The sequence below is a fragment of the Mastacembelus armatus genome, chromosome 2, assembly GCF_900324485.2.
Source record: "Mastacembelus armatus chromosome 2, fMasArm1.2, whole genome shotgun sequence".
Taxonomy (NCBI): Eukaryota; Metazoa; Chordata; class Actinopteri; order Synbranchiformes; family Mastacembelidae; genus Mastacembelus; species Mastacembelus armatus.
The window spans coordinates 8,570,916-8,590,772 of NC_046634.1; the positions used below are offsets into that span (position 1 = coordinate 8,570,916).

The 19,857-nt window shown below is 42.1% G+C and overlaps 1 protein-coding gene across 3 annotated transcripts in view; it reads right to left on the minus strand.

The window, feature by feature from the left end:
- Positions 1-15,856, minus strand: part of LOC113127360 (nck-associated protein 5-like) — a 116,183-nt gene extending 100,327 nt beyond the window's left edge. For 2 of the 3 annotated variants that reach the window (XM_026301840.1, XM_026301839.1), the window contains exons 1-2: positions 15,633-15,856; positions 8,378-8,480 (exon numbers count right to left, since the gene is read on the minus strand). In XM_026301840.1, coding sequence (XP_026157625.1) covers positions 8,378-8,480; positions 15,633-15,763 — 234 coding nt within the window. In that variant the 5' untranslated portion in view covers positions 15,764-15,856. The remainder of the gene's footprint in view (positions 1-8,377; positions 8,481-15,632) is intronic. The other variant, XM_026301842.1, reaches the window with a different exon arrangement.
- Between the last annotated feature and the right edge of the window lie 4,001 nt (positions 15,857-19,857).

Genomic DNA, 19,857 nt, shown 5'->3' on the forward strand with positions numbered 1-19,857 from the left:
CAGGTTTGTTGTGATGACCTAAATACTACAGACACAGGTAACGATCAGAATCCTTAAACACTACATACCGTATGAGTTTATCTCCCAGTTATCAACACCAACTGGCCCAGACTTGAACAAACTAACTTGCTCCAGTCAGTCATTACACCTCCAATTCAATAAATCCAATCACCCAACAAATAAAATGCGTGTCCCTCCCTTCTCTTAGAAACACACTAAAACATTTACACAAAGACACAGAGCATCTATCAGTAAACCCACCAACACGCCTCCACTTTTTTAGCTCTGGTTTTAGAAAACCAAGCATTAAAGAGCTCTGTCAGATCCCAGCTGAGGGTTTGGCTCAGTGCCTGATGAGGAGGATGTGATTACAGGGCAGCCTCTGTACAGAAGAATAGGCAGGACGCTCTTACCACTACACACCACCGCAGTACCTTCTGCCTCTCACACCCACACCCAGTCTGCCAGGAGGCAACAGAGCGAGCCTGTCCCAGCCCGGCTGAAAGGTGGAGGTGGGCTTCCTTTTTCTGACAGATGCAGCCCCCCCCCCCATACACTGGGGTCTTAATCTGCACGTCCAATCCTGTTAGCCACCCTCTGCCAGTTTTGCCTTGTTCAAACCCAAACCTGCGATGCCAGTGTTGGATCCAAACGTGGTGCCTCATCTGCATATGATAAAAAAAACCATCCCTGGAGATGCAGTTTCTTTGCCAGGTGGACGGGGTTAACACCCTGGGATAAGCTCTACCGACTACTGTGTTTTGATCATGTTTCAAGTTACTGTGCTGAGACAGGCCTCACTTTCAACACACTGAGCCTAAAAGATAATGTTTTTTACACCTCTGTTTTCAGTATGAGACGCAGAGACTATGCTAGCAGCATGGAATATAACATAATACTGTGGGCCTCCATAAAGACAAACAGCTTAAACCTCTTCAACAACATGCTGCTGAGCCCAAAATTAGCATGTCCAGAAATGACTGTACGTACTCAGGGTCAGTTCAATTTAATCACTTTAAATATGACTCAATTATTTTAAATATGACCGTATTTTCAGTTTGTGGTGTTCTAAAAGTCAAACTTAAACATAGGATGAATTTGTGGTTCCCAAAATTGGGCATTTGGGTGCCTTAAGGGCGAGCAAAGGGCACCGCAAGTTTAGTTTTTTTTTTTTTAATAATTTTAATAATGTTTTGAATGAAAAGACTGTTAGTGGATAATTGGATAATGAACTGACTGTCTTAAGCTGCATTGTGTTGTTCTGTGTTCTATTTGTATTTTCAGACATTTAAGGACATATGACCTGCAAAAACTACATATAAAAACAACAAACATGATTTGGCATTGACTTCATACCTAGAAATGGTGTACTTTGTTTTAGAGGTGCTTATTTAAACAGACGAGGAAATAATTATGAATTTCAGTTTAAAAAAAAAAGACAAGCCTAACTTCTTTGGGGCAAGAGTGAACATCTGATCTGATCAGACATTTTCTTGTGATGAAACTTGCATAGATTTCCAGTAAAACAGAAAGACATCATGTTTTGATCATCAATCTCCTTCTGACTGAGCTGAACAACAACTAATTTACTCTTTGACTGTGACTTTCTTATCTTGATAAACCACCACTTAAGCCCAGAGTAAATTGGAGGAGGTGAATGGCTCCAAGTGTATGATCCTGTGGGGAGATAACACTGGCAGATAGAGGGAGGACTGTCTTCTCCTTGTCCCTACAGACTTCAGGTCCCTCAAAAGGCCTCTGTGTTTTCTGGCACTAGGTTCTTTAGAGGAAAACCACAGGGTGAATAGAGATTGGTGCAAAGCGCTAATGTTTGGGAAACAACGCATGTAATTCTGACTGCACACAGCCACTGGTATCGACTTTGATCTCCATCATGATTAGAAGAACAGAGTCTGCAATAGGCCTCTCAACTCAAAGGGTACAAAGGACGAGTTCATTGGATGAGGGAAAACGGGCAAATAATTATAAAAGCTGGCACAGGGCTGTGTGAGCGAGAGGACATACACAGAGCACAAACTCAGCGTCCTTCTCAATGCAAAATAAAAGCCTCCTCCATCAGCCTGGAACAAACCCAAGAAGCTTTGTCCTTTATTTTCTGACTGATAATTAAAGTGTCTTTGATTGAGCAGTAAGCTGAAGATAAGTGTTTACTGCATCTACTGTATGCTCAGCAGGCAAACGTGATTTCTATGCATTTCAAAGGACTGAAGCATGTAACATACACGCATATTAGCACACAGCAGCATGTTATTGACATGCAGAGAGGATATCTGAGAATGAACAGGTCAATAGCACCTAAAGCAAAATGTGGTCATCTTTTGCTTTACCTGACACAAAGCTTAAAACTCTACTCAAATTTCTGCAAATACCAGACGTTTGACTTCACTGCATGTGATGCCGAAATCCATAAAATCTGATATAATTGCCCTAATAAAAACACAGGCTAGGTATTAACAAGGGGCTGCCAAATCTTTTTAGTTAGAGGTTGGAAAAACAGACGAGTGGCTCATATCAAATTAAATTATTAAACCAATTTTACAAGCGGATGGAGGCTGCTTACTCTTACCCACAGCATGTGGTTGTTTATAAGGGAAGCCACTGGGTTTTAGACTGGAGTCTAGGGAAAAGTCAGTGTTGTAGTCACTCCTTGTCGGGCTCATGAGAGAGACAGTTCCCATCAGACAAGAGAAGAGAAAGCACCACCACCACCTCTTCCGTCTCTCAGAGTCAGCGAGCGTCCCACAGTTTGCTGGGTTCCCACACCCTGCAGTCCCGTGGCTACCCACGCGGTGAGCCCAGGTATGTGTGGTATGTCACCTGCACACAGAGAGCTGTCACAAACCCAGCTGGAGGCTGGCATACCCCTGCTGAGAAACTTTATTTAAACACTCTGGATGGAGTGTAAAAGCTGCTCCGAGAAGGGTCTAAATCTTTTTACGCAACTGGCTCCCACCAAAACAACAGCACATTTTACTGCAGCTCCTCAAGATTCAAGCTGACACAGTGAGTGAGCACGGAGCGAACACTCGTCCCCTGAGCTTGGCATCCTGTAATACACATGGCGTGAGAACGGGGCCCGTGCTGTGGACAGCACTGTCGATGGATTTCTACTGTATAATTACACTCAATTAGTTTGAGCTGCTCAGTAATAATATCAAACTTCTCCATTGGTCTGCCTGGCGATGCTGGAGCCAATGAAATTGGACTGAGCATTTCTCCCCATCCAGCAACAGCGCTTGCTCCCCTGCCTAGTTTTATGTCTCCATTCTGCACTGTAACAACCAGAGGTAATGGGCTGTGGGGGGAGAAGGAGCAGGAAATCCAATCTTGGCAAACGGACTCCATGCCGACTTACCATCTAATTCATTTGCACTTAAATTTAGCATGAACCAAACTCATTTGTCTGTTTTGGGACTTATTTCTGGGATTGTTTTATTGTCTTACTTTTGCCTGTGTCGAACAGGCCAATAAAACAAGTTGCAGCCTGATATAACAGCATGGTAGCAAATCAGCATGTTAAAGACTTGAGACAAGGAGGAGGCTTGACAAAAGCCAAGGGAATTAAGCAAAACCCAAATACTTTGGAAATGAACAGGAAAGCAGTACCACATGCTGTTTATTCAATACAACTCACAACTATGCAGCAAGCAGCAAGTTTAATCAGTAATGTGGAGCACTTGATTATTAACCCTCCCCTGCAGAGTGTTTTCAATTTGGCCTTTTGTTATCAATTATCTCTGAGCATGATTGCACTGCTGCACATATTATAAATGTTGGCAGGAAAAGGGGTGTGGAGGAGAAAATAAGGGCATGCTCTCAATAATTTCTGGATCCTCGGGGTGATGAGCACTACTTCACGGTTTGAGGAAATGCATTAGACACTACATTTTAGACAGAAGTACACAAGGCTCTTTTATGAGATGAAATTGAGACAGAAGCATTAAGCAGTTGGCACAGACACACATTAAAATAAAGTTAAGAAGACAAAGATAAAGTGGAGTGATCTGGCTGATAAGCACCCAGTCTGGTCTGGTATGTGATAGGACACTCATCATACCCCTTCCAACTGGCAATCACCAAGCCTGAATGTTAAAGCTGGTGCAGAAATGCCTTAAGGTGATTACACAGACGTGCTAAGGGTCTTTCATCTTAGTTGGATAAGGGAGGTCTGGCTTGTGCCAAAATTTGTAACTCTTGAAAAACCCCAAACAGACAGTGAGGCCAGGTGCACAGAGGTGTGAAAACGGGCAGAGCTCCAAGCATGGTGCAAGTTCTTTTCTCCACATTCCTACTTCCAGTACTTTCCTTGTTCACTGCCGAGCCCCAGCAATCAGCTCTGTGTAAACAGTGATGCAGCAGCATGTCTGTAGAAATGACAGCCACAATAATAGTGACAAATATGTGTTACATTAACTAATAAAAATAACATTCACAAATGTACCACCCAATTCACAGACAAAACTAATTTCAACCTGGAAATGCAGTGTAAACAAATGCATCAATAAAATACCAATTAAGGGTTCGCTCCTCTTACAAATGCACAAGACCACACACACTTCAAATATTGGAAACACATAAAAGTAAGCAAAGACATAAGGTCAGGTACTTGTTTCAGAGACTTTATTTCAATCCCCCCCCCCCCCCCCCCCCAATCGGTTTGCCATGGGAGATGAATAAATGAACAAAACACAGCACCATAGCTGCTACATTAATCCAAAACTGACCCTGTGATAGCTTGTACTCTATAGGATGGAGCCCTGACAGAACTTCTGTGGTGACCTACTTAAAGCTGGCTGGCAGCAGCTAGCAACAGCTCACAGACCATCCACAGCCATCGGGCTCACCGTGCACATCCCTGCATGACGAAGAGAGTCTCATCTGCAGGCACCAGGCAGGCATCAAATGATAAAAATAAATAGAAGCACAGAATCAACCCAGCAACACAGCAGTTATGTAATGCAAATGCTGCCCCAGTTACTTGCAAGCGCTCCTGTATCTGTTGTGGGACATCCCTGATCTACATAACCTGATCCAGATCAGATGTCCAAACCAACCTAGTTCCTGACATTGGAGCTGAGCACTGTAATGACATGCATCAATAAGGTGCTGATAACGCTAAGTAAAGGTCCACGCCTTTGGCTACAATGCACACGGCCACACACACTTAAGATACATCAGGCATGACAGTGCACACCCATAAAGTCAGTTTTGGCAGCTTTTGAGGTAACACACCCAGCAATATTCCCTTAAACCTAGCCTGCATACACTGAAGAAACATATGCTAGGCCAATGCATTTTACATGCGTGAGGTGGGGGTGCAGACTGACATTCAAGTCCTATGTTCAGCAAATTACCCATAGACGATTGATAGACACTTTGTATGAAGCTAGGCCATGTAATCAATCCAAAGGAGAGCAGACATAAATATTTTACCTGGTCCTCAGCTGACATATGGTATTTTGTCTCGATCTCTGTGTGCTAGTTTGAGCTGAAAATCTTTCAGGGATGTCCCCAGTGGAAAATATATCTTGTTCATCATCTTAACAGACTATGAAGCACGGGGAATGCCTAAAATGTATAATAGCAACATAATAAGACACTATTTTTTGGATGAAACAAGTGGAATCTTCTATTAAAAGGTTGACAACCTTGTGAGAAAACCTAGTGTCATCATTCAAATACTGGATTCAGGTCATATATCATGTTATATAAAGTGCTGTGAGCAGTGGCCAAAACTGGATCACAGGTAACATAGAGTGAAAACCAGAACATGCCTGTCATCTGATGGAATGTCAGAAACCACCTCTTCTGTTTTTTCAGATGCTTGAAATGCTTGAATTAATATATTGGAGACTCATATCCTCCTAGGAAAAGAAGTGTTTACATGAGATGGTAATTTTATCTGTGCAAGAGCCAGCAAGTCCAGAGGCATCATGTCCTGCATCAGCACTGGGAGGATAAAGACTGAGGTTTGAGCTTAGAGACAAACATGAAGTGCTGATCTATATTAGCAATTACATTTATTTAACTGGAACCAAACAGGGCAACAAAGTTCGACTTTGGTAGGAAACAGCAAGCGCTTTTCATGGTTACCCAAAGCTTTGAACTCAAATCTACATTCTGCCACCAGATCTGTGCTGGACCTTTACCAAAACGCTCTGGGCCTCCTCATGTCCCACTGTTAAAACAATCCAGCACCCTTATGGTCCCGCTGCCCCGAGTGAGAATAAATCATTAGGGGACGAAAGAAAAAGGAAAAAGAGACAGGGACAGTAAGACAAAGACTGGGTGGAAGAGCAGAGGAAAAAGTGAGTTACAAGAAAACAAGACAGAGAAACAGATGGCTGCACTACAGACAGAGAACAGCAAAATGAAAATGCATGCATGGATAGTTAAGTGGACAAATGTGAGCATGTTGAATCATAAACCCATATCACAAATATGACCTACTTTCAGTCTCACATTAAAACAGGACACCGCATATGCAATTAAAACAATCAAAACCACAGTACCAATACACACTGGTGGGTGTGATGTTAGGAAAGCCTTTGAGGATCACACAGTCATTGGATAAGAAACTAAATCAGCAAGTAACTATCCACCGTGTCAAAGGAAGTTACACATTCACAAAGATAAACTGCTGTAAATAAATTATAGATCAGGGAGTGTCTCGTCTCACCAAAAGGATTCAAGTCGCTCTCAACATTCAGTCTCATGTCACAGTTTGAGAACTGGATGACTGACACATTTAGATGTTTATGCCAAAATCAAAGCAAACATCAAGAATTTATAATGGTAGACCCATTTTTGATGCTCTGTCATCTACATCTATGACTTGACTGGTGTATCTATGTTACATCAATTTCCCATAATAATTTCATGCAAAATTGACAAGAAACGTGAACATACTGATTTTATCATATTAAACTTAGCATCTGGAAGTGAGAAACCAGATGTCGTGCAGTCCACACATTATGAATAGATTCAAAAATTGCAAAAAAGATGACTAGAATATAAAGAACTGTGAAGGAAACAGATCTTCCTTTAAGCACTAGGGCTCGTTTGTTTGTCAGTAGTGGGATAAGATGGGTCAGTAGCAAGCCATAAAGTCAGGTCAAGTCAATAAAGTATGTTGACAAATTTCGGCATCATTAAAGCCTCACTCAGCAACATATACAGTCATCTACACTATAAACAGCACAAATGTCCTGGATATACACCCTATAACTAAATACAACTTAATGGCTTTATAAAGTTCCCAGCTGCTTTGAAGAGAAACACCCTAACTTGTCTTATTTAGTTGGCATTTAGGCTGCAACAAACGTGCCCTTGATGACTTCAGCATTTCCTATATCAAAATGCTATTTTAAGCCTCATGATTTATTATTTCCTGTGCAGTGACCGTACTGTAGGCGCTGGGGGGGATTAAGCGTCTTTACTCCCGTGCAGACCCAGCACAGCAGCCACTGTATGGCTGCACTTGACATTCCAAAGAGGCACTTGCGAGCAGATTCACCTTCAGTTAACCCTGAGCCAAAACAAGTTTCCACTCCTGTGATTCGCAAGAGCAAAGAGCGACCCGGCATAAAGATAAGCCTGTCAATCACCAGCGGCCCCTGTGTGTTTCACAAACACAGTCATTCGAGGCTGTTTTCTCTCTGCTGCTCGACACATGGGTGTGTGTGTGTGTGTGCACCTAAATATCCGGGCATCTGTGACATTTCCGTAACTATTCAGTTTCTTTACAGTTTCTGTCTGACTGAAGGAATGCAAAAGCAGTCCTGCTACTAAAGTAATTTAAATTCTGACCATAAGAGGTTTTACATAGTTTTTCTTTCCTAAACACTCAACATAAGTGGATCTTTCCTGGAAGAGATACGCCTGAACACAGGAAGTAAAGCATTTTTCATTCCCAGCAGAAAGAATAAACAAAAAATGGATTGGGTAGTTAGCATTAGCAGTGTTAGCCAGCATGTACAAAGAAAAAAAAAAAAGAGCGCCACCTGCAGAACCTCACACAGAAACATACTGCATCTCTAATAAGGCACTCTATGGGAAATGCAGTCTAAACAAACCAAGGCAGTGACAACATGTTCCCAAAGACAGCGTCATTTAAAAGATCAATTAATAACTCATGTTAAAGGCAGTGACATTCGGCACAGTGGGAAAGTCGTCTTTTAAATTTGACAGACTGTGAAACTCCACAGGCATTGTAAGGTAAAAGAAACATTAAAAACAATTGCCCTAACATGTCCTTCAGGAGAAGAAGCTCAACCCCCAAAAAAGACATTCTACAATGTTTCTTTCCTGTTTAAATCACTAATGTAACGAGGACATAGTGTTGGGAATGACTTACCGGTAAGCTGCTGTCAAGAGAGAATCTCTTTAAGTGCTCTCGCCTCTCCAGGTGTCTGTTCATGGTCCCTTGGCCCTGCGGCAATCTACACACCTGGTAAGCCCTGGGGGGAGGGGAAGTGGGAGGTGTGCAATACAGAAGCAGAAGGAGAAAGTCAACAAAAAATACCACGTCCAGCAGGTCAGACTTTTGCTGTTAGAAGGGTTTTCACCTATTACATGAGATCAGAGTCCAAGTCAAAAGCAGCAGACACAGCAGACTCAGTCACAGACTTTTCCTCTCTATTTTCCCTTTCATTCCCTTTTTTCTATTGCACGGCCGAAGTGTGGACCTCTCATCGGGCCTGACGAGACTTGCTCCCAGCGTCACCCAGACATCCCACCATCTAACCTAACGCCAAACCCACAACTTCAGCGTTTGTGTTTTTCTAGGCTTCTCCAAACAGCACTGGGAACCAGTCTGACCTGGCCTGACTGGGGCCACAGCAGAAGATAAACACTTCACTTCACGCATACTACTCCTTTACAAAGAGCCCCGAGCTTTAGGCCCGCTGTGGTTGTGCACAAAGTAATCACACCACTTCCTCACTGGTGAAGACAGGGTCAAAGGTCAACTGATGAACACCTCGGGGTCAGAGACCTTGTTTATGCAGCACAACTTGTATATTACCATGTGCATGTATATATTGATATGTCTAATGTAACTAATATAGTGATAACATTTGTAGTACACATCCATGTTAAAGCTTCTGTACTATATTCATCAGGAAAATGAAACTACAGATTACAAGTTAATCTCTTGTAAATGTTTTGGAGAGCAGTGATTCAACTGGTCAAACAATTAATTATCAATTAATTTCATTACATTACACTTTTAAATAGTGTCGTTATACTAATTAATTACTACTTAGTATACTAAGTAAAGAAAACGTGAAATGAAGGAACATGCTGTTTGCTTGTTCACCAGTAAGTCATATACTTACAATTAAATTAAAAGGCAATATTACACTGAATAAAAACAGTGTGCAAAAGTAAATAAATGAACTAGCTAATACATGAGAAGAAGTTAAAGGGAAGTGGGTGAAAAAGAGAAGAAATGTTCAGTGTAGCTGTTTAAATGCAAAGTAATGGGAGCATGAAGGAGAATACATGTTGTTTTGGTTAGCTTAGCTAACAGTTTTTGTTTTGTGTAGCTAATTGTATAGCAACTAGTTAACTGTGTAAATATAACTATAGTCAAATAAACATGACAGGTTCTTTCGTTTGTCAATGAAAAGAATGTGTGTAATTTCAGTGTTTTATAATATTATTAATAATATTATTGTAACGTTTTGATAAATCGGCACTTTAACGTATTAGCTAACGTACAAACAGGCTATTTGTTGTGTCGCTGGCGACCGTCTTCTTCTTCTTCTTCTTCTTCTACTTCTATTTCTATAGCGGCTACCGATGAAACGCTGTCGCCGCCTACCGGAGTAACGTTACGTTGCATCGTGACTTTTTAAAATCGATACATCCTATTAAATCTAGTGAAAAAACGGCATATTAACATAATTTTAACTTGTAATAATTCTTTATCTCATCCAAGTGTAATGTTCAAATGTTTGCGAAATCTAAAATCAATTATTAATTATTATTTTAGTATTTTTTGAGCTGTCCTTCAGCACCACTTAAAGAGTCTCTCAAGAGTTTCTCACAGTAACTACTGAAAAACTCTTGTATAGAAATGACCATTATAAGACCATCTTGACACCCTCAACATAAGATCTGCTAGGCTGAATATTTATTTCACTTTTCAGGTCAGTTATGTTTACTGGCCTCGCAAACCTAGTTATGCAAACCCTTCTCAAACAGTATCCAGAGCCCCCTTTTCCATCTGCTGCAGGCTGTATCTGTTACACCCTGTCTGAAGCTTTAGTAGTGTGACTGCACTTGTCAGACACCCCCACACATCAACATGACATGTTCCATCTACTGCCAATCTGCTCAGTGCAAACTCATTGGCATGAAGCCACAAACATCAGATTGAATCCAGGATCAGCCACTAAATTTTCATCCAGGACTGATGTTATACTGTATTTTGCAAACATGACACATTCTCCTTCACATTCTCCTTCTGCTTCATTTCTCCGGGCTATTTTCTGTATAAGGAACTTGCCCAATTAGTGAACCGGATGTGAAAAGCAACGTCCTTAATGCCACAGAAACATCAGCCTGTCTTTCTCTCTCTGTCTTTGTAGTGACTAATTGTACAAGTCTATAGAATCAGATGAAATAGTCTGGTCTATGTTTAGATCACATTTCAGTTTGGCCCCTTTCCGCTGGAGATTAGGAGAGGAAGTAAAGCCCACAGCTTCCCTTGGACAGGGGGGGTGTTATAGGAAATTGAAAGTAAATGATTAAAAAGGATTACAGCACTGTGTCTGATTGCCCAGAAAGTGCAACGGATGAAGCAGTGGGTGGATCACAAGTGATAAAGATAAAGCAAACACATTAAAAGACAGATATCAGGTGCATTCAGATAAAGGCAGGCAATAAAATGTAAGAACTTATGTTTGACAGATTAACAAACTTAATAAGGTTTAGTCTTTTGCTGTCAGTCGCTCTTAAACTTCAACAAGCTGATTTGATTAATTGATTGATTGATTAGTTGCAAAATTTGTCTGTGTCTGATGTACACTTCCCAAATTTAAATTTGAATCTCTGGTATTTGAGGTTAGAGTGAATCTATGCAGCAGTTCCCCAAGCACCGTCGAGACTTTTCTTCCAGTGCTATCTAATATGTTTCACAGAACTGGTAATCAACGTCCCATCAATTGAATATTCGCTGGGCAGATTCAGTGTTTGTGGAAAAGTGGAAACCTGATTGGCTCTTGAAAGCACCTTGGCCAATTTTCCCTCCATCTGAAAAACTTGCTGACGGTCCATCGTTCATGTGTCTTGGATTAAAAGGAAATGAAACACTTGGTGAATGCTGACCATGACAAATACTACGCCATGACTAACCAATAGTGACCCAAATTCCTCAAAAGATGTGATTTTTTTTTCTTCTTGCATTTAGATAAAGTTATGCATCTTATTACAAAATAAATGGCCTTTTGTCTGTTTTCATGACACTCTGAGGACCTCTGTGTAACTCTCACCCAGTCAGAACTCCCTTACTCCTCCCTGATTTCCTGTGATTTACACCAAAAGCAATTACTGATATGTTAAATCGGTCCAGTGTTGACCTATGCAGAGTGACACGCGTCAACGCCTATGGTCCACATGGCTTCCAACCGGCCATCCATCCAGCCAGTCAGCAAGCCAGCCAGTGGGGTGGAAAGGATATAATCAAAGGAGGCCAGGAGGACGCTGACATCTGGGAGTCTTTGTGCTGAAGGCCTAATTAGATGCCAGAGTGAAGGGAGGAGGTGTGGCAGGATGGTGTATGTGTCTGAGTGTACAATCCAAATGGGGGGGGGGGGGGTTTGAGGTGGGAAGGGGGACTCTCTTTTTAACATCTGCTCCAGGAACAAGGGAGGACCCAGCTGAGGTCACAGAGGCCCAGACAGCTCCAAACTACAACAGGGATAATGTGAGGGGATAACAGCTTAATGATAACACTTAAGCCCATTGAGAGATCGCTGTACTAAAAACAGACTGTGAGCCTCATGTTTAAATGGTTGTAATAAGCCCAGATTGTCCATGAATATGGATTGTCATGGCTCAGATTTGATACTGTTCCTTTGTAAGCTGAGAAGAATAAAATGAGGCAGCTGTGGACTCTTTGCAATCACCAGCATTTAAGTGTCAGTCTTATATAAATTTTTTTTCCAAAGGGGAAGCTGTGATAATCCTGTGCGTACATTCAAGGTGTGCTAGAGAAACACTGTTGCTCCACCCTCTGGCTTTTGACTCTGAAGTGTTAGAGAGACCAGACTCTGCCACAAGTGACAACAGCGCTCTTTGTACCCAGTACGCTCAGGCGTTCACCCACGCATATTCTCATTTCACACTTGCAAAGACTCGTAACAGAGTAAGAAATGCTTGTCGCGGCAACTTCAAATAAAGATACCAAGTGGGTAAAGTGCGTGGCTTGAACTGTGGCCCTTTTCTCATGAAACAAAACCTTCCACTAATTGCAGTGGAATTTGCAATAACACAATTTCCTCTGCTCTGCTCATCTGAATAGCCTGCACTTGGTGTTTCTTTGTGAACTGATTTAGTCATAGGTTATACATTAAAAAATAATAATGATAGAGCAAATAAATTAAGCAAATATCTAAGGGCCATCTGGAAGTAAAGAATGAGGTTTGGTGAGCCAAAGACTTAAGAAAGGGGGATTCCAGACATGCATTTTGCATGAGTTTTCAATTAGCACTCACATCTATTACAAACCTTTTGAAAACACACAGGTCTTGTGGAAAGAAAAGCCCCTTGGCCAAATAGTGACTCAGGGCATTGTGATCAATGCTGCACCTCTCCAAAAAAGGCACAATGCCAGGAAGTGCCAGGGCCTGAAAATAAATGGTGGGGGAGATTGAACATTGATTGGTGCACCCCCTTCACCCCAGGAACAAATTCATTTCGTGTCCATGCCCTACGCCTGCCTTGAATGAGGGGGGGTCTGAAACAGGGTCAGCGCAGAAGCATCCCCCATGGCCCAGAGCCCAGTCCTCACTTTATTTTTCTTCTGAATGATTCATCCAGATTGCCATGTCCATGGAGAAGAATGAATGACTGAGGAGATTATACGTTTGAGTCTCTGTTTTAATTCGCCTGCTACACGGGGGAAATGGGAGGGGACATTAGGGGTGCTATTACTTTCCATTCATTGAGGAGAAAATTGAAGCATGCAAGTGTCTGATGTGGGGTTTAACGTGTAGAGCGGGAGGTCCGTCTGTATTGCAGCAGCACAGATGGTCTGTGCTGATCGGATGTTTTGAGTCCCTCTGCTGGCCAGCCTGTCTGATCCTGCCTCTGCATGTGTTCCTGTACAGTTGGCACCATCACCTAAAGCCTGGCACAGTCTAACATGGAATTAATGTCTGAAAGCCTCAAACAATAAGCCATATTTTACACCGGTCTGTTGTTGTTTTTATACCGTCAGGAAAGCAACCATTAAGCTAAATGTTATGTATTTTTCTGAATTTTTACACTCTGCTCTGGTCTGCTGCCATTGTGCATCAGTGATACTGGGCTAGTAATCATAAGTTTAGCATCTATCACATGGGTGTGAAGTTGAGAGGCTAATACCATCGAGGCTAATAGGTCAATTTAACAGCCCCTTTAAAATTAACTGATGCTGCCTTTCGTGCAGCATCAACACTATGCTCCCTTATATAACTGTGATTATGGTCTTGCTTTTATTCCAATCACACTGATCAAGGCCAGTTAGAACATGTGTACATCTTTAAGGGTACTGAGATCATGCTGCACGAGGGTGTGTGTCTTTCTGGCATCCACACCAGATTATTGGAGGAAGTATGGGCTTGTAATATGATAAAAGAGCTTGAATTGCAAATGATTCTGTTCAAAAATATGTCATGATCTCTTGCTCAGTTAAAAATAAAAGGTTTGCATGCATAACTGTGTGTTTGCACACATGGCTGGTTGCTTATGTGTTGAGTTTCCACTGCAACTGTGATTATAAAACCCAGGTATAGCCTAAACATTGCTGAATAGACAACCTTTGAACTACAAACACCACAGATATTTAATTTACCGTCGTTAACGAAAGCAGAGAATACTTGAGCTTTAGAAGCTGGAACTGGCAAACGCTTAACGATAAATAACTTTAATGTGCTGTTGTTCAAGGACTAGTACTGCTCTATCAAATGCATAGAAACAAGTGCAACCTGCCTGAATGAGTAAAGATGGTCCTTTATTGATTATTTCATTTACAGTCACAAAGCTGTGAGACATGCACGAGGAGCATGAGGCATGTGGAAATGATTGGAGCAGGTTTTGCAATAAAGCAACACATATGTGACACCTAGTTCTGCATTTTTAATTGACTATATATTCACACTCATCACCAGATGTTCCAGTTCTGTCTTTGTAACTGACAGATGTTTTTCTTTAGTCATATCGTTTTGAAAACCTTCATGATTCCTGCTCAGCCAGACTGTCTCAGTTTATTATCAATATTTGACTCTAAGCCTATTTGTTCATCAAAGGTTGTCAAACATGACTGAAGCTCCATCCAATCAGCATTAACTGAGAGAACTGAAAATGCTGGTTCTCAGATGTTATACTATGCAAACACATAATGTAAATTACTTTGTAACCAAATTCATGTCAAACAAAAAAAAAAAAAAAGTGTTTCTCAGGAACATTTTACAACAAAGATTCTGCCAGAACTTGTCTGAGCAGCTTTAAGTCTTGTTTAGTCAGCAGGACTTAGCAGACAATTTAATGTGGGGGTTTAAAGGAGAAGGGAGGGGTTGGAGGTCTGGTGGAAAAAAAGAAAAACAATGGCTGCAATGTCATCATCCTGTTCATGAGGGGAGTCCCTGCAATTTCCTATGCTTATCCCACCAGATGCATGGGATACTTTAATACGCATCCTGGAAAAAAAAAAAAAACAGCTGACCTTCCTGTTGAGGGACTCTCAACTGCAAAGCAGCGTACTTCACCGGTCAAGATGACTCTTTGCTGAACTCTCTCCTGATAGCCAGAGGGGCCCAGCGCTGGGGCACCATGCCAAGAGAGGGCAGAAGAATTTTCCAGCTGTTATCAAAATACACAACTGTGCCCTCTTCTCACTTTGGTATGTGAGCATCATGAGATGGGCAGTTCACTAAAAAAGTGAATGCACATTTCATCAACAGGCTGCTGACAGCTTGAGAAACAACAGTGTGCTTGTATGTGTTTATCTATATGAATGGCTCCTGTGTGCCTTTGCACACAGACAAGTATTAGAGACAGCAGCTCCTACAACTTATCAGTCACAACATTAGAAAACCAAGCACTAATATTGTTTTTCTCCATTTAAAGGTGTCCAGGAAAGATGATATATTAAATGGAAGTTTTTGTGTAAAATCTTATTTTGTATGTTGACACTTTATTGCATTATGCTGATAATGTTCCTCCGCAAAGAAACCAGCGTTATTTATTGTATCTCTTGATAAATTATGTCTTTACTTTTATTTGGTAAATGTCTTATTCGGCACACATTAAAACATCTGTCACGCCACAGGCCAAATTTGCATGACTTGCCATCTATCTTACGCTGCTCATGCACTTTTCACTGACTATGAGTCCAGACTTACTGTGCGCCGGCCGGATCCTCTCCACTCAACAGGTTTGTAGCCAACTCTGAAGCTCCCAGACTCTCAGAGGTGTTTTGTTTAGGAAGACAACGCAGTGATGTGGAATTTCCTTTGATGGCAGCTGAAAACATGCTGCCGTAAATTCCCCTGGAAGTGTTGCAGAGAGAAGCCGTGCACAACACAAACACACACTCTTAAACACTATCTGTGCTGCCAGTGCTGGAAGTCTGGAGCAACACCCAGTAAGACTTGTAAATAGAAGGGAGGGAGGTGTTGGTCTTGGTGGAGGGAGTTAGGGAGGCGGGGTGGGGCGGGAGGATAAGGAGAGTGAGGAGAAGCTCCACGTTACATCACCAGCAGCTGTTGACAGGCCTGTGTTTATTAACTAACTGCCAGGGGCTGGAGGAGTCACACCACATGCCTCACACTCTCACACACACAGCCCCACGAATGAGACAAGACAAGCTTACTTACATCTAAAACACTGGGCTGACACACATGCAGTTTTGTGGAAGTACCAACATTTTGCAGAGACATGAATGTTTTTTGGTAAACAAACAAAAACCAAAACACACACCTCTGCTTGGAACCTCAGCCAGGAGACATCCCAGGTTTCTTTCTCAGGATTCACTTTTGCTCTTTCTCTTAGTTTTTTCTGACTGTGTTACCTGTCATCTGTTTACACTGGCTGTAAGTCTTGCTGACTGGACTGGAAAAGCTGTTTTTCTGACTTAGATGGCAGAAGTGTATTACTGCAAAGAGAGAACTGCTGCCGCATTCCTCAAGTGTCTCGGCTTGGCAGAGTCCCCAGCCTCTTAGCTCAGCTCTCCCTCTCTCTTTCCTTTCTTGCCTTCTCATTTAAATGGAGGCACATGACTCTCAGCTTTACTGCCAAGTCGACTTCTTCATGCCGGCCAGGAGCCACCAGCGCTCTGCTTTTCATCGGCCTCTCTGCAGGGCACTCCTTAGCTCATCGCATTCTTTGCTGCAACCAATCCTTGTGGGTCACAAGGCGCAAGCATGTCAAGTCAACCTTATCCCTGATATCATTTAGCTATTTTTATGAATGCACCAAAATCAAAAAGGGTTGAAATAAACTTTTAATTTTATGTGCCCAGCCATACGGCTATAGCATCAGCCACCCGCTGTTTGTCATCCATAACCACTGTGAACAAATGCTTTCCTTCAGCCCATCTCTGCCCAGTCCTTGTGGTCTCAAACACAGTCATTTTTTGTAATTCCATTCTGTTGTCACATTCTTCCCCTCTAAGCTCACTGCGTTGCAACATTGTTCGCTCACAGGCACAGAATGAGTAGGCTGATGATATTGGCTCGGTCAGCGAAGAGTTGGGAGATAAATGATTTCATAAATCACACCGAAAAATCCGAATAATTCCTAACCCGTTCGGAAGTCAGACGAACAGCCAATCCGAGCAAAGAACATGATCCCTGGCTGTCCTTTTATCACAGCTATTCAATTAAAGCTAAATGTCAGGAGCTAATTACATACAAAGCTGCATTGCGATATACAAACTGGCATCAAATGTTATGGAGAAGGGTAATAACATAGAGAGAATCACCATGTCATTTTCAGTTAGCATTCAATAATGGACATTTTTGATTGCTTAATTGGAAGCTTGTGATTTATTCATTTAATATAATGAAAGAAGGAATGTCCTGACTCAAAGGTTTGCGTCTGCCAGATTAAAAACTCATCATGCAGATATGTTCGAATTTGCACATTAAATAACAAATCTGTAAAAGAACCGATGAAAATCAAAGGCAGTTAACACTTTTGTTTTTGGTTACGCTGTGAATGTCTCCAGGCGAATCACTTAGCCTGAAATTTTTACAGCTCATAAACCTGAATGTCCATCAGGTGCAGTTTGCTATCTACAACCTCATGAGTGTGTCATGTGTGTGCGCCTGCTGAGTGTGTGCATGTGTGTTTTCCTAAAGAAAGATTTATCTCACTTCTCCTTCCCAACTCACATCCTGCACACTATCCTCCTCCATTCACTCCGATATGCTGTAATCTTGAAGTAAGGAAAGAAAAACACTTCCACTCTCCTTAGCTCTTATTTTTATGTCGATTGTCACAGAGCACGGCCCATCGCTGTGGCATTACAGGAAACCTGTCAACGCTAGTTTTGGGACATACATTTGGCCCATTTAATGATAAATTTGCAGCAATAATGGAAGATCTGCGGTAAAAAGAGGCTTTTGCACTTCAAGGCTCCATCTTGACGGGGCATGTCACAGGTCAGATTCCTGCAGGAGAAATAGTTGGTGTGACCACACTTTTTAAAAAACATTTACTTTAACACACCCAAAAACTCAAACAAGAGGACTGAGCTGCAGACCCGACAATAAATTGGGTAAATAGCTTCACAAGTGAAATTTTAGAGGTGAAGAGGGCAAATACAACTTTATTACAAAGACTTTCATTAAACTCATACAAAACACAAACAAATATATAAATGGACAAATAGCCTCTTCAGTATCACCCCTTTTTTTTTATCAAATGTGTTAGGCTCTGCTTTCTCATTCAACCACAGTGCTTCCCTCTGGATTGCTTGCTTGCTGTGGTTGAGAACAGAACAGCCATAAAGCAGTCAGCTCTGCTGCTTGTCGCAGTACTTACAGCTCCTTTGGTGTACCTGTTTAATGGAAACCTCTCCAGCACACACGTTTTAAATGAGTCTACGTCTGTAACTGAAACCCAAAAAGATCCTGAAGGTGTAGATGCAGTGTCAGGAATTTGCAGCAAGAAGAAAACAAGACCTTTGCTTTTAACATGAAACTCTAAACTCTGTGGATACAGTCTCATGGAAGACGTGGCATTAGCTAATAATGTGGCTAAGGGCAAATTTACATACTCAAATGTTGGAACACATATTGAATCTGCTCTGACTTGTGGAATCATCCTTTTTCCCCCAGTCACTCGGTGGAGGCAGCTGGTTCGAGTCTCCCTCATGAATATTTGCTTGGAGGAGCAGGAAGGGGCTTTCTGCCTGGCCCACGCTACACTGACATGTTGGAATGCCACATCAATGTTATTTGCAGCTGCACTGGGAACCTGGTGATGCTCTTTTTCACATCAACAGCCCAAGAAAGCATCTTTATGTGCATGTAAGCGTGGACTCGAGAGACAAGTACAGTACATACGGTAAAGATTTCATCTTCCACAAATCGGGGAGAATTGTGGAGTTGCGCTGATGTCAGCTACTCCGGATCCACAGGAGATCAGACTAAGAAGATTTAGATGAAATGGATGTAATGCAGAATAGAAAAAAGGGAAGAGACATTATTCAGGGTTGACTGTCAGCCTTTTGTCTAGACAGAGACATATTGTAGTCATAAATTTGGGTTAGTCTCCTGATACTACTTTGTGGATTTACATTAGGGCTTATGTTATTTTATATTTAATCAACTTGCTTTTCACTATTTTTAAAACAACAAACAAGGCTGGGCCTCCTGCCAAGTCTTTACTGTACATATTGACTTAATTTTATTGAATTATGGTTTATGATTTCCTGACGAGGACTGCCTTCCATCTCTCTGATCTCTGTCCATCCCCTGGTTGTTCTGCAGAAGCAATGGCTGTCTAGAGAGAGCGAGGGATGGGACGAATCTTATAGCAGCCTCATGCAATTTTTTCCATTCCCCCTGAGGTAAGAGGATGGGAGCGTTAAATAAAAAGGCTTTGTGTTTCCCTCTGTTTGTATGCAGTGCCATAACCAGGCTTCCTGCCAAGCTGTCCTCCTTCTCCCCCCAGACTGTAAAAGCAACAGACAAACCCAAGCAACCACCATTACCACCGGCATTACCTCCACCCTTGCTCCCCGCACTCCCTCCTGTTCCTCTTTCTCCCTCATCAGAGCACTGGCAAACACAAAAGGAGGCTGAGAGGCAGTCTGGATGCACATCCCCTCGGACGCGCCCAGATTAGACCGAGACGATGATGAAGACAACTGGGCAAAGGTGAAGGCTGAGGAGGAGGATTAGAGGAGAAGAGTAGGAGTGGTTGTTATTTCACGGGCAAGACTCTGTGCCCTCTGCCACAGACCTAACGCCAGCTGGGACGAGGAGTGGCATCCTTTGCTTTCTCTCTTTTGGTTTTCTATCCCTCTTTTATGTTTTCAATGAGAGCATTGTATGAGCTGGAGGAAGGATGTGAGGTCCCATTTGGCTGTCATTGACATGTAAAAAGAGTGTGGTGGTG